The sequence below is a fragment of the Coenobita brevimanus genome, chromosome 17 (assembly GCF_032717465.1).
Source record: "Coenobita brevimanus isolate Jiangsu-jjx chromosome 17, ASM3271746v2, whole genome shotgun sequence".
Taxonomy (NCBI): domain Eukaryota; kingdom Metazoa; phylum Arthropoda; class Malacostraca; order Decapoda; family Coenobitidae; genus Coenobita; species Coenobita brevimanus.
Genome location: NC_136970.1, coordinates 32,391,045 through 32,405,701, shown reverse-complemented (window position 1 = coordinate 32,405,701; position 14,657 = coordinate 32,391,045). Strand labels below are relative to the sequence as shown.

Sequence of the window (14,657 nt, the reverse complement as noted above, 5' to 3'; positions counted from 1 at the left end):
AGTGAGGAAGACTGTGGCACGCATTTTGAAACACTTCTACTGGCCAGGTATCTTCAGGGATGTTTCCTGGTATTGTAAGTCTTGTCACACCTGTCAAGTTGTGGGGAAGTGTAATCAGACCGAAAAGGTTGCACCTCTAGTTCCCATTCCTCCTTTTGAGGCGCCATTCACCCGTGTGTTGGTGGATATTGTGGGCCCTCTTCCTAAGACTTCTTCAGGATTTTCTTATGTGTTGACCCTGATTGATATGGCTACTCGTTATCTTGAAGCCATTCCATTTAGAAATATCTCAGCAAAGAACGTGGTTAAGGAAATGCTAGGGTTTTTCACAAAGTTTGGTCTGCCCAAGGAGGTACAGTCAGACCGGGGAAGTAATTTCATGTCAAATGTTTTCAAGCAGTCTCTGAATGAGTTGGGCATTACCCAGATCATGTCTTCAGCTTACCATCCCCAGACCCAAGGAGCGTTGGAGAGATATCATCAAACATTCAAATCGATGCTCAAGAAATACTGTTTGGAACATCAGAAAGACTGAGATAAAGGTCTTCCAGTCGTTATATTTGCCACAAGAGAATCTCCAAATGAATCACTGGGCTTCTCACCTTTTGAACTACTGTTTGGCCATGAAGTAAGAGGACCCCTTAAGCTACTCAAGGAATGCTGGCTGTCGGAGGAAGATGATGTCAACCTGCTGGAGTATGTGATGAAGTTCAAAGAACGGCTGTCCACTGCTTTACAACTGGCGAGAGAGAATTTAGGAGCTGCTCAGGAGAAGATGAAGACTTGGTATGATAAGAAGTCCAGGTTACGCCACTTTCAGCCAGGAGATCAGGTTTTGATTCTGCTACCAGTGCATTGGCAACCTCTTCAAGCCAAGTTTAGTGGTCCTTATTTCGTGGAGAAGAAACTCAGTGATGTCAACTATGTCATCGCCACACCAGATCGTAGAAAGAACAAGCAACTTTGTCACATCAACATGCTAAAGTTATATCACAGGCGGGACGAAAATAACCCAGTCTGCACTGTAGCTGTTCCACCTGAGTCTGCAAGTGAAGTTTTCCCATGCAGCATGAGCCTGAGTGATAGTTTGGGGAAGAATCCTGATATCATGAATGATCTCCAGACTAAGCTTTCTCATCTACCTCCCGAGGAAAGGCAGGAGTTTTCGGCATTACTGCAGGAGTACCCGCAAGTGTTCCGTGCCACTCCAGGAAGAACCACTGTGTTGATGCATGATGTCGATGTTGGAGACGCAAAGCCAATTAAATTGCCTCCTTACCGTGTGAACCCAGAGAAAGTTCCTCTCATCGAGAAGGAGCTTGGCTACCTGTTGGACCACAAGATGATTGAGCCCTGTCAGAGCGAGTGGAGTTATCCAGTCACTCTAGTTCCTAAGCCAGGTGGGTCACAGCGGCTTTGCATTGACTACAGACGTGTTAATCAGATAACCAAAACAGACACTTACCCTCTCCCTCGTGTGGAAGATTGCATAGACAAGATCGGAAAGGCTAGGTACATAAGTAAGTTTGATTTGTTAAAGGGATACTGGCAAGTACCTATGACTGAACGTGCTAGGGAGATCTCATGTTTTGTAACACTAGGAAAGACTTTTGCATGTTCTGTAATGCCATATGGTATGAAGAATGCACCAGCCACATTTCAGAAGCTCATGAATGTTGTAACAGAGGGTTTGGCAGGGTGTGTTGTTTATATTGATGTATTAATCTTCAGTGACAACTGGAAAGATCACCTATGCCATGTCAGTAAATTTCTTGAGCGTTTGGTTCAGGCTAATCTTGTAGCTAATTTATCAAAGTGTGAGTTTGGTCAAGCTAAAGTTCAGTACTTTGGGTACGTAATTGGTGATGGACATGTTGCACAACCAGGAGCTAAGGTTCAGGTTATAAGTGATCTTCCCAGACCTAAAAGTAGGAAAGAGCTACAAAGATTTTTGGGAATGGTAGGTTATTACAGGAGATTTGTTCTTAACTTTTCATTTCTTGTATCACCACTCACAGACCTACTGAAGAAGGGAGTTAAATTTGTCTGGACCGATAACTGTGAATCCTCTTTCAGCAAACTTAAAGCTATCCTATTAAGTCAGCCAGTGCTCGCTACTCCAAATTTTGCTAAGCCTTTTAAGATGGCTGTTGATGCAAGTGATACAGGAACTGGGGCTGTTTTGCTGCAAGAGGATAATCAGGGTATTGAACATCCTGTATCTTATTACAGTAAGAAGTTCATTCCACCTCAAAAGAACTACTCAACTATTGAGAAAGAGCTTTTGGCCTTGATTTTAGGTTTACAGCATTTTTCACTTTATTTGTGTTCTGGTTTTGACCCCATAGTCATTTATACCGATCATAACCCACTGAAATTCCTTAGTAAGTTTAAAGATAAAAATCAGAGATTGACAAGATGGAGTCTACTTCTTCAGGAGTATTCATTAGACATACAACATGTCAAGGGGAAAGAAAATATTATTGCAGATTGCTTATCTAGACTTTAGACAGATTGTTTTAGAGTAATAAGAAATTTCCTTTGTAAATTTCTTTTTCTTTGTGGGGAGGTGTTACATAGCCTATGATTTCATCATCCTTTGTGTACAGTATGCTGCATGTTTGATCACGAGCGTGTTCTACCTCACTCCCCCCTCCTCCCTTATAGTGGAGTAAGTCGTTCTTTCTGTTGTTCTGAACAGGAGTGTCAACTCTTTGTCCCCTCTGGCTTCATTTGCGCGTCCCTCTTACAAATTGTATCAAGCTCTGCCGGCCCCTATATAATGAGCTCAGTCTCTGCATTATTGCCACTTAGATCTACTACTCATTTTGCTCACATCTCTGTCCTCCCCTGTACAGTTGTTATTTTTGTGAGTGCTCAGGGAGTCTCCAACCATCTAGCAGCTGTGTAATTTGAGTATAAGTGTTGTTGCATTTTTTCCTTGTACTGTATAGCATAAGGTGTTAATTCTTAGGCCTGGTAAGGTTTTGTGATTCATGTGTTTTGGGTGTCAGCCCTTATTAATAATATTTTGTATCTGCAATAATATATCTTGCATTCACTGAATATTATCTGGTATTTTCATTTTATCAGGGCTGACTTAGATAAATTTACTCATGCTAATTTCGTGTTAATAGAGGCTATTGCAGTTAACCATATATTTAACCTGTTTTTTGCCATTACATTATCCTTATGAGTCCTGAATATTTTGTTGTTAGTTTGAGCATTAAACTTTAACTTGTAATTTTACCTAACTCATTTGTTTTGAACCTGGAACTTTACGGGACAGTAGTGATTTTTAGTATTCTCACTTAAAGTGTACATTATCTTTCTCTGTTCCGTAACAAGGTGTAACTGTCTCCAGTATACTGTTATTACTCCAGGAAAAAAAAAACGCGTCTGAGTTATTACGTTAGGTGAAGATGATGGACCGATGAGGAGGAAGGGGTCGATTATTCATATAAATCCATGATACATGTGAGGAAAAATTGGTTCAGGCATAAGGGTATCGCGTAAACTGAGTAATTGTGGTACCATACTAGCTGAGAATCTGTCTAGTGCCCGTAGTCTCGTCGGTTGGCGAAGCTCCCTAACGCCTTTTCCTAAACGATTTATTTTGCTTGTTTTATCATACTGTACTCTTCTGTATTAAATACTCATAAATCCTTACAATATCGCCATACTCTGCATAGGTATTGTACAGAAGAATATTTAGCAGCCATATCCAAAAATAAATTGCTAATAAAGAGGTATTAGAGAGCTTCCTTAACCGACGAGAATATGAGACTAGGATCCTGCGCCGGATGAACAAGCAACATAAACCACTGAAGCAAGAGAAGTAGCCTACTCTCTTTGCCTAACAGTCTGCGTGGGCTTATGTACACACAATCATGATTTAGCTGAAACAAAGTAAAAAGCCGACGTATCACAATTTTAAGACTGGATATATGAATACATCTCTGGATTTGATTGTCAACCTTGCTTTTATGTTCACTGCAGCAGTATAATAATTTTACACACTACAAAATTCACCACTTGCGAGTTTTGGGCCACAAGAGTGTTGATGTATCACGAATGATAATTTTTGTAGTATCAGCACAATCGCGTTTAAAACAGAAACAAATTCTTGAAAATGGCTTTGATATAATATCAGCTTCTTGTTGAACAATGTTATGCTTCGACTTAACCATAAATTAGAAAAATATAATAAGGAAGACCGTCTGTCTTTCTGATGTCTGAGAAATTGCTTATCACTTTCCTTAATTACGGATAAATCGAAACATAACTTTGTTCAGCAAGTACTTGATGTTATGTCATATTCATTTTCACACGATATTTATGCCGAGACTACGAAGAAACCCGTGTCGATATTTTCAGCTACCTTGTAGCTCAAATCAAGCAAGTGGCAAATTCTGGCTGCTCTACTACCAAACCAATTTACATATAAAAGCACACGCAGGCACCCACTGAGAGAGACACCCGGTACATACATGACGAATAAAGAATCAGGCCTGAGAGTTCACAATAATTTTTCCTTTCATGTGTTAAAGTTTGTTTCAGCTTATGTCCGTATTCGTAAAAGTGATAACATAAAAGTGTAGGCAAATCCCTCTGTATATTGATGTTCACGACACGCCTATGGCAACCAGCCTGCAGCCCACATGAGGGGGAAGGAAGTAACGATACAAAAGTCATATGTCCAAACAATGCAAAGGACATCTTTGATGGCCGCACTCACCCACCCCTGAGAGGAAAAAATAATTAATAGTTAGTTAAGCATTTCACAGGTTGTCCCAGTATAGCCAACTGTTCCTCTGTTTCATATATACGGGTATTCCGGTATAATGCAAGTACGTGATCGATTAGTATTTCTGTTGTGTGTGTGTGTGTGTGTGTGTGTGTAATTATATATGCATTCAATCCTTGGCCTGCCCCACTTTGTCGTCAGACTGACTGTCTGTAGACTATATGGAGAGAGGGTGGACGAGCTCATAAGTCTTAATCAATATACCATTTCGTAACTCCCAAACACGAAAGTCTTTATTTTTTTTTTAAGTATTAAGCCTTAACCCTCATGCCTGTCTATATCTAAACATCTCCCAAAGTAGCTAAAACGTAACAGTAACTCGCTGAATAACAACGGACTAAAATCCCGATTTCTCCATTTTCTTCTTTTCTTCTTCTTCCTTAAACCCTTCTGGCTCTAAAATGGGTAAACAGATCACCTTTTTCTTTTTTTCACTGAGGGGTTCCATTTTGCTCTAGGTCAGAAACATGCAGACATTATCGGAAAAATGTCAAAGGTAACAAGTCGGGAATAGGTAAACGTTTTCCAGTCTTCATCTGAGTGTCACAGAACTAGGTAGAAAGGTATGCAGTGAGAAAAAGGTGAAGTGTTATAATTTTGAAAACAATCGGTTAGTACTGAAGGTCACTGGAAAGTGTCAAACATTCGGCTCTTTAGCTCGAAAAGTTGTTCAACTTGGACTGAGCAAATAATTCCATCCCTACGTTTTTTTTTTTTTTTCCCTCCAGTACGTATGCCACTATGGTGTACTATAAGAGCACCCCAAAAATGTCATGAGAATAGTATAGCTATTAATAAATCACAGAGTACACAAAAGTATGCCATTAATAAAAATTTAGGGATGGAATAGTTTGTCGTTTTACTGCCTCCACCTTTTTCCGGTAGTTTTGGGTGCACTGCCATCTCTACATCTATTTTCATTTTAATATACTGTATGTTTCTTATACTTGTATTTACGGCTTTCCTGGCGTGGTGCAGGTACACTCGCGGACATATGAACCTGCTATACGCCAAGTAGCTGGTTGGCGATACTTGGCAATTGCTGTAATAAAGCGTAGAATTCTATGAATGAACTTGTAACGGTGATCCTGATTGGCTGCTGTATTTTATGCTGTAGTTATAATGGAAAAAAAGGAACAATCGTCGATAAATGTGTGTGCACATTTATGTTAAATAATTATTTGTACCAGTGTTCCTCACAAGCTTTTTTGTTTTCTCTTAATAATGTGATAGAATTTTACGAGAAAGAAAACACCAGATTTGGCAGTATCTTCCTCCCGGGCTTACCACACGATATCGTAAGGCCAGCATGAATATATTTGGTCTCCGAAATTCAAGAGGTCTTAATGAAAATTTCCTTCACAATATGTACATTAATACATTGTTACTGTTAAAGCAACGGCTGCCACAGTACAGTGAAGGTAACTGTTAAACAGTGACAACAGTTTACCATCTTGCTTTGCCACCTTGACCCACAGCTGGTCGGTGACCGGTCGAGTCAGGGTGACCAATTGTTCCATCCCATATCACCTAGACATACGATACACCTCTAGATTAAAACTAAATTTATTAGTTAGCTACCTCATTATGTCTCTCATAATACAGAGAATGTTAGTGTGAGGTGTAAGGCTAGCAGATCAAACCCTGCTTAACCCTTCTATAAAAGTGATACTTCTCCATGCAATATTACTGTTATACTGTGGCCTGTTTGATATGTAACAGGCAATATTTGGAGGATAGTAATATCAACGATTCTCCAAACGATGAAATCTAAATACTTACATGTGTCGGATGAAAGCTGTGTAAAGACAAAACTAATGTGATTGTTTCATCAGCCCTCTACCCTTCACCTTCACCTTGCCGCGCTAAAATAAATTCGAGATATGATTCGCATGCATGTGGTTCATGATGTCTTTAGCTACTGGTGAGCAAAATTAACATATTCATTGATATTACTTTCATTCATATAAATTCTGATGCTTTACATATTATGTAAAGCATCAGAATCATCATCAGTAATGCCAACTGCCTAACCGTCAGCAAGTCTGCTCCCTCATTACCTCATTTCACACACACTCAGTTCACTCAGTCCACCGTTATGGTTTCCATTCTTCTTGATACAGGTATTGTTATCTCTTAATCGTGTTATATTGTGTGAAGAATCCTTAAGGATACATGCTTAACACTGACAATTATTACCTTCCCTGATATTTAGTATGGTGTGGACACTGAGGTATTCTTCATAACACAAAAACTGAAACATAAATAATCATCCTTGCTTTATGAGACAAGGGACAAATCAATCTATCTATATAAATGGGTGCATAAGAGATGTAGTGGTATCAGAGGTAGACTGCGAGATAATGCTGATTTTATGTGTACGGCGTGCCGGGGTGAGCAGGTGGAGATCGTCAGACGTGAAAGGATTGAACTTGCTGGTGAATCTCTTGAGTGTGTGGAAGAGTTTTGTTATTTAGGAGACATGTTGTGTGCTGGAGGTGGGGCTGGAGCTAGCTCTGTGGCTAGGGTGAGAAGTGGTTGGAAGAAGTTCAGGGAGCTCTTGCCTCTCCTGACATTGAGGGGGCTCTCCCTACGTGCTAAGGGGTCTTTGTATGCAGCGTGTGTTAGGAGTGTAATGCTGTATGGCAGTGAGACCTGGGCAGTGAAGGAGGAAGACATTCGCCGGCTCAGACGTACAGAAATGACAATGATTAGGTGGATGTGCAGTGCGTCCCTGCGTCCAAGGCCTGGAGGGGCTGGGTTTACAATGGAAGAGTTGAGAGGTAGGATGGGACTGGAGTGTATTGGTGTTGTGATGAGGAGAGGTAGATTGAGGTGGTTTGGACATGTGGAGAGGATGGGGGATGATAATTGGGTGAGGAAGGTGAGAAGTGTTAATATTGGGGGTGGGGTTATGAGGGGTAGACCGAGAAAGACATGGGACGAGGTCATTAAGTGTGACCTTAGGGTTAAGGGACTGAACAGGGAGGCTGCAATGGATCGTGCAGCGTGGAGAGCCGCCATTAGGTGACCAAGGCCGACACATGCAAGCATGTTGGAGCCTTTAAAAAAGAAAACGAAACGAAAACGATACCTAGCCTGTTTCCCCCACAAAAGGGAGGTAGCCGATACAGGACGACACACTCCCAATTTACTCATCCACACACACACACACACACACACACACACACACACACACACACATTCATTCGCATTTTAGCCCCAAGGGGAGAAGGGACAGATCCTCACCGCACCACACCGTAATAGGATCAAATGCGCAGTGCAATCAGCGACATCGGCAGCAGGGCCCGACAGCAGAGCTGGTTTACCCCTGCCACATCCTAATGGAGCTATCCCCTTACCCGCATCTGACCTGATCAGCTGATCAGACAAATCAAGACACGTTTTATAAAATTATTTATGGTTATGTAAACTATCAATCATGGGTTTTATAGCAAGACTTCGTCGTGAGAGACTGTGAGTCAGGGTTTCAGAAAGTCGCAGTGGTGAGAGGTGATGAGAAGGGTAAGCATGACAGAGGTCACCGGTGTGGAATGTGGGAGAGAAGGGTGATAAAGTGCGAGTGGTGTGTGACTAATATTATAAGATGCTTTAAAACGGCAGTTGCCATGGTGTTTTTCAATCACTGGAAAAGCAAATAAGGATTTGCTCCTTGATGTTTTTCAGCATACTGATCCATGCAGATATTGCAAACATGCACACCAATTAGAAAATATTTATGGTCATGTAGATACAAGAAAAAAAAAAAAAAAGTGACGCCTCGTACACAGAGGACGGAACAGTCACAGAAGCAGGCAGAGGGAGGGAGAAAATAATTTATAACATACACATTCATAAAAGGGGAAATGTGAGGTGTTAATCCAGATGTCTGGCAGCGAGGCAGATGGCGTAACTGATGATTCTGATGCTTTACAAATATGAATGGGAGTAATATCAGTGACTATGGTAATTTTGTTCACCAACAGCTGAAGATATATTGAACCACGATCCCTAGTTCATTTCAATGGAAAAAGTTGACGGCGAATGTGAAGGGTTGAGGGTTTATCAAACACTTTAGTTTTGTCTTTACATAGCTTTCATTCAACACATGTAAGTAAAAGTAATGACTTAGTGGTTATATTTTACCGTTTGGACAATTACTTATATTACTTTCCACCAAATATTGCCTGTTACATATCAAACAGGCTACAGTATAACAGTAATATTGCATGGAGAAGTATCACTTTTATAGAAGGGTCAAGCAGGGTTTGATCTGCTAGCCTTACACCTCACACTAACATTCTCTGTATTATGGAAGACATAATGAGGTAGCTAACTAATAAATTTGGTTTTAATCTAGAGGTGTATCGTATGTCTAGGTGATATGGGATGGAACAATTGGTCACCCTGACTCGACCGGTCACCGACCAGCTGTGTGTCAAGGTGGCAAAGCAAGATGGTAAACTGTTGTCACTGTTTAACAGTTACCTTCATTATACTGTGGCAGCCGTTGCTTTAACAGTAACAATGTATTAATGTACATATTGTGAAGGAAATTTTCATTAAGACCTCTTGAATTTCGGAGACCAAATAATATATTCATGCTGGCCTTACGATATCGTGTGGTAAGCCTGGCAGTAAGTATTGCCTAATCTGGTACTTTCTTCCTAATAAAATTCTGTCATACCTTCAAGAAACAAAGCTTGTGAGGAACATTAGAATAAATACTCATTTACCAAAAATGTGCTTACAGATTTATCTACGATTAATCCTTTTTTTTTTTTTTTTTTTTTCCGTTATAACTGCTCCATAAAATACAGCAGCCAATCAGGATCACCATTACAAGTGACGAAGTTCATTCATAGAATTCTACGCTTTACTACAGCAGGTTGCCAGGTATCGCCAACCAGCTTCTTGACGTGTAGCAGGTTCATACGTCCGCGGGTGTACACAGTCTATCGGTACTCATCTAGTTCATTACTATGCATTTCTCTCTGTATAAGTATTTTTTTTTCTTTTGCAAGGAAGAAGGAACCAAAGGCCAGGAGCCCGCAAACCGTTCCTTCCAAGAAAAAAACAAAAACTAAACAACAGACAGCCAAATTCAAGATCCGTTCATTTCGAGATGCCTGGACACACGGCGTTTAAAAGACTTAAGATCATAGGAAGAAGGAAATACAGACACAGGGAGACAGTTCCAGAGTTAACCTGTTGCGTACATGAATGACTGGAAGTAACGGTTAACTCTTGCATTAGAAAGCTGGACAGAAAAGAAATGAAAGTTTTTTGCTAGACAGGCGCTACGCATCTGTCGTAGTGGTGGAGGGATGCAAGCAGATAGTTCAGAGAGGCAGTGACCATTAGAGAGCGATAGAAAAGAGATAAAGATACAACAGTTCGGCGAAGAGCCAGAGGTTGAAGGGAGCCAGTTAGAGAAGAGCTAATGAGACGAAAAGCCTTTGACTCCACGTTGTTGAGGAGAGTTGTATGCGGGGAGTCTCCCCACAAATGAGAGTTGTACTCTACACAGGGGCGAATAAAACCCGTGTATAAAGTCAACAACTGTGACGGGGTAAAGAAAGTACAGAGCCGGCTTAACACACCTAATGTCTTGAAGCGAGATTTTACGAGGGATGTAATATGACCTTTCCAAGATAAATCCCGAGAACATGAAACCCCAAGTATTTTAAAAGATGGAGAATTGAGCTGGATATTATTAAACATTAGTGGGTATACCTGTGGAAAATTTTGACAGGTTGATAGGTGTAAGAACCGGGTTCTTGATGCATTAAAAAAAACAAGATTAATTTTACCTCAGTCAGAGATACGAGTTAAGTAAGACATTAGATGTGCCATAGCCTCATCCCCTGTCTGTTGAAGTAACTGCTGAGATGGATGCTGCAGGAAACAAATGGAAAGGTGAAAGTGGAATCATCAGCATATGACTGGATAGGGTTAGATGTACAGCTTAGATGGTCACTAATAAGTAAAAGGAAGAGAGTTGGTGATAGGACAGAGCCCTGAGGAACACCACTATTGACAGATCTAGGAGAACGATGGTCGTCTACAACAGCTGCAATAGAACAATCAGAAAAGAAGCTAGAGATGAAGGCACAGATAGAAGGACTGAAACCGTATTAGGGCAGTTTAGAAGTTAAAAATTTATGACAGACCCGATCGAAAGCTTTTAAGATGTCAAGTGCAATGGAGAAGCTTTCGCCAAAGTCCCGAAAGGAGGATGACCAGGAGTCTGAAAGGTAGGTGAGAAGATAGCCAGTGGAGCGTCCCTGACGGAACCCATATTGACGATCAGAAAGAAGGTTGTGACAGGATAGATGCTTAATTTCTTTTTGTTAAATATAGACTCGAAAACTTTGGGGTACAGGATGTTAAAGTAAATGGGCAACAGAAGGTTGAGAATTGTCACCCTTCTTTGTGACTGGCTGAATGAGAGCAAACTTCCTGCAAGAAGGAAAAGTACAAGTTTATAGACAAAGGTGTAAGAGTTTACCTAGGCAATGTGTAAGCACAGAAGCACAGCTTTTAAGAACAACAGGAGGGACCCCATCCGATCGATATGCCTTGTTAGTACTGAAACTAGTGATGGCAGAAAATACATCATTTGAGGAAATTTTAATGTTAGCCATGAGGAAGTCAGAGAGGGACAGTGATGGAGGAACGGCACCGGAATTCTCTAAGGTGGAATTGGAGGAGAAAGTCTGAGTGAAGAGATCTGCTTCATCAGTAGAAGAAATAGCTACAGAGCCATCAGAGTGGGAAACATGGGGGAAGGATGATGAGGTAAAGTTGTTAGAAAGTTTTTTTTGGCATGGTGCGAGAAGGAGCAGGGAAAATTCGAGCTGGAGAGTTCAGAGCATTTAATAAGGATACAATTATTTTTAGAAGCGAAGAACAGACTTAGCACGATTTTGGTCAGAAACATAAAAAATATTGAGATTCAGGGGTGGGTTGGCTCCGTTACCTTTTGTCGGCTTTCTCCTTGTTGTGGACTGCATTAGAACAAGCGTGAATAAACCAAGGTTTCCTTGCTTTATTCAAGGGATATGGGAAATGAACGTATGCTTCCATGCCCTAGAGAATAACCTCTGTAATGTGCAAGGCACATTCAGATGGCTCTCGGCCATGGAAGCAATAATCATTCAAGGGAAAATCAAAGAAGTACTGCCTGAGGGCCTCCCGATCAGCAGCTCCAAAGTGCCACAAACAACGTTTCTTTGGAGGGTCTACAGGCCGTACTGGAGTGAGAGGACAGGCTGAGGTGATAAGGTTGTGGTCAGAGGAGCCCAACGGAGAGAAAAGATTAACGGTGTCAGCAGAAGGATTAGTCGTAAGGAAGAGGTCAAGTATCAGAGATATGGGTTGAGTGCTGTAGCCTACAAGCTGCTCTAGATTATCAAGGATAGAAAAGATGTAGGCTTGTTCACCAGGTGGATAAGTGAAAGGATAGTACAGCCAAAGATGATGGTCAACATTGAAATCTCCTAGAATGGAGATTTCAGAGAAAGGAGAAATGGATAGTATGTGTTCCATCGTAGAAGTAAGATAATCGAAGAATTTTTCATAGTAGAAGTAGAGGATAAGTAAACAGCACAGATATAATTAGTCTGTGAATGACAGGAAAGCCGAAGCCAGAGAGTAGAGAATTCAGGAAGAATCAAGTTCAGGAACGCGAGAGCCAGATAAGTCATTGTGTACATAAACACAACAGCCACCCTTGACTATGAAATAAGTATAGAGAAAATAGGAGGACATAGAGAAGGGTGTGCTATCACTTGCCTCAGGCAGATGAGTCTCAGTTAGGAAGAGAATGTGAGGTTTGGAGGAGGAGAGGTGGTGCTTAACAGAGAGAAAGTTATGTAATGCTTTGAGCTGCCATTCTGTGTAATATTTATGGCTAGTCTGGTACGGCGTTGCACGCGGTCAACTAGTGTTCTCGTATAGTGCATTTTTGTGTGTGAATGTATTTCTGTATCTACAGTATACCCCACAACACAGTACACACTCTACAGTATAGGAACGGTACATTGCTCAGTATGAGTGAGTGACACAGTGTGAGGCATACTATATTTTCTCGCCCCTGTGGATACAGCAAAAATAGGAGGTTGACCTCCTCTTCGTGAATTAACTTTAAATCATTAGACTCACTCATACAACCCGTAGTATCGGGACACTCAACGAAGCCAAATGACGCTGATGCAGCAAAGACGAATTCTTTTGACATTATAAACAACTTTCAGCCGTTAAAAAATTAAGGTATAGTTTAACCAGGGGCAAAAATTAATCTTGTTGTGCATTGTCTTGCACAAGTTTTGTGTTGGGGAATAATGGGATGTTTTCGTTACGGTAAAAAAAAAAAAAAAATGAAGTAAAGAAAAATGACAAAAAATAAGTTAAATACCTTGCGGTGTATTTTCCTCCAGTGTGAGGTCGAGTGTTGCGTTGGGGAAGAATGGGGAGTTGTCGTTGACGTCCTTGAGGTTGACGTGGACTGCTGTGGTGGCGTTGAACTCACCATCACTTGCCACCACATGAAGACGCCATCTACCTCGTCCTTCAGGCGGGTCTCTGTCTAGGGCCTGGAGAGGGAAAGGAAGAGGCATTTACCATTAGCCATGGCGCCTTACAAGTGATGTTAAATTTCTCTCCCACCTCTCTCTCTCTCTCTCTCTCCTGTTGTTCTGTAATTACATCCCATCCCTGTCTTTTCGTTTCAGTTTTGAACTTTTCCATTCCTCTCTCTCTCTCTCTCTCTCTCTCTCTCTCTCTCTCTCTCACACACACACACACACACACACACACACACACACACACACACATACCTTCAGCATATACAGGTGTCCGTCAGTGGGGTGTAGAGAGAAGGCAGGTTTGGATGCATAATCCACTCCATCCCCGGATAAATAGTAGGTGATTAGGCCACACTCCCCTCCATCCTCGTCCACGGCCTTCACCTAAGTAAGAGACATGGAGACGCTGGAGATGTGGAGAGACAGTAGAGGGGAGTGAAAGCGAGAGACAGGAAGGTGTATACAAATGTGGAGACGTAGAATAGAGACCAAGACAAAGAGAAGTTACCGAATCAAGGATGGATGAATGAGATAGACGACTCTATGATACCTGGAGGCCTACAGTACAATAAAACCAAATTATGCAAAGACTTCCATAACACTATTACTGTTAGCACGTCAAGGACCTGCCCCCTGACATTAGGATGGTGATTTTTTATGCAAGGAAAAAGGAACCCAAGGCCAGAAGCCCGCAAGATTGCTCTCTCTAAGAAAAAGAAAAAGAAAATAACAGAGTCGGATTCAAGAGTACTGTATTTGTTAGGAAATGATGGTTGTAGCTGTCACTAGTTTTTGCTGTTGTTGGTGGTAGCAGTATAAGGACCTTTTGTTGTCGCTAGTTCATGTACGTCACCTGAGCTGCGGTAATCGGATTGCGAAAGTCAGTGGCGGAATCCTCCCCCCCCCATCTCTCTCTCTCTCTCTCTCTCTCTCTCTCTCTCTCTCTCTCAGGTAAACCATTATCAAGGGCAATTTCTTCCTTCTTCCTTCAGGGTAGTGTTGGCTGTAGAGTGTCGTTTTCTGATATCAGTCGTTGGTCACTCGTTACCCTGTCAAGGGATAAAAAAAAAAAAGTTGTAATGTGCAGGGGCTTACTGGTGGAGCTATACAGGGAACGAGGCTGTACACATGCTCTCCCAGTGACTGCTGCGAGAAACCTGAGTCACAGTGGGCAAGAGAATGTGTTCGTCTGCATGTGACTGAATATGGCTATCGAAGTCGTACATTCCTAACTGGTTAATCTAACATTTATAGATACATAC

At 41.4% G+C, this 14,657-nt stretch overlaps 1 protein-coding gene across 1 annotated transcript in view; it reads right to left on the bottom strand.

Moving 5' to 3' along the window:
* LOC145391144 (putative neural-cadherin 2) overlaps positions 1 to 14,657 on the bottom strand; it is a 252,951-nt gene that overhangs the window by 200,822 nt on the left and 37,472 nt on the right. The window contains exons 4-5 of the mRNA XM_080265824.1: positions 13,648 to 13,779; positions 13,227 to 13,404 (exon numbers count right to left, since the gene is read on the bottom strand). Of these exons, the coding sequence (XP_080121950.1) occupies positions 13,227 to 13,404; positions 13,648 to 13,779 (310 nt within the window). The remainder of the gene's footprint in view (positions 1 to 13,226; positions 13,405 to 13,647; positions 13,780 to 14,657) is intronic.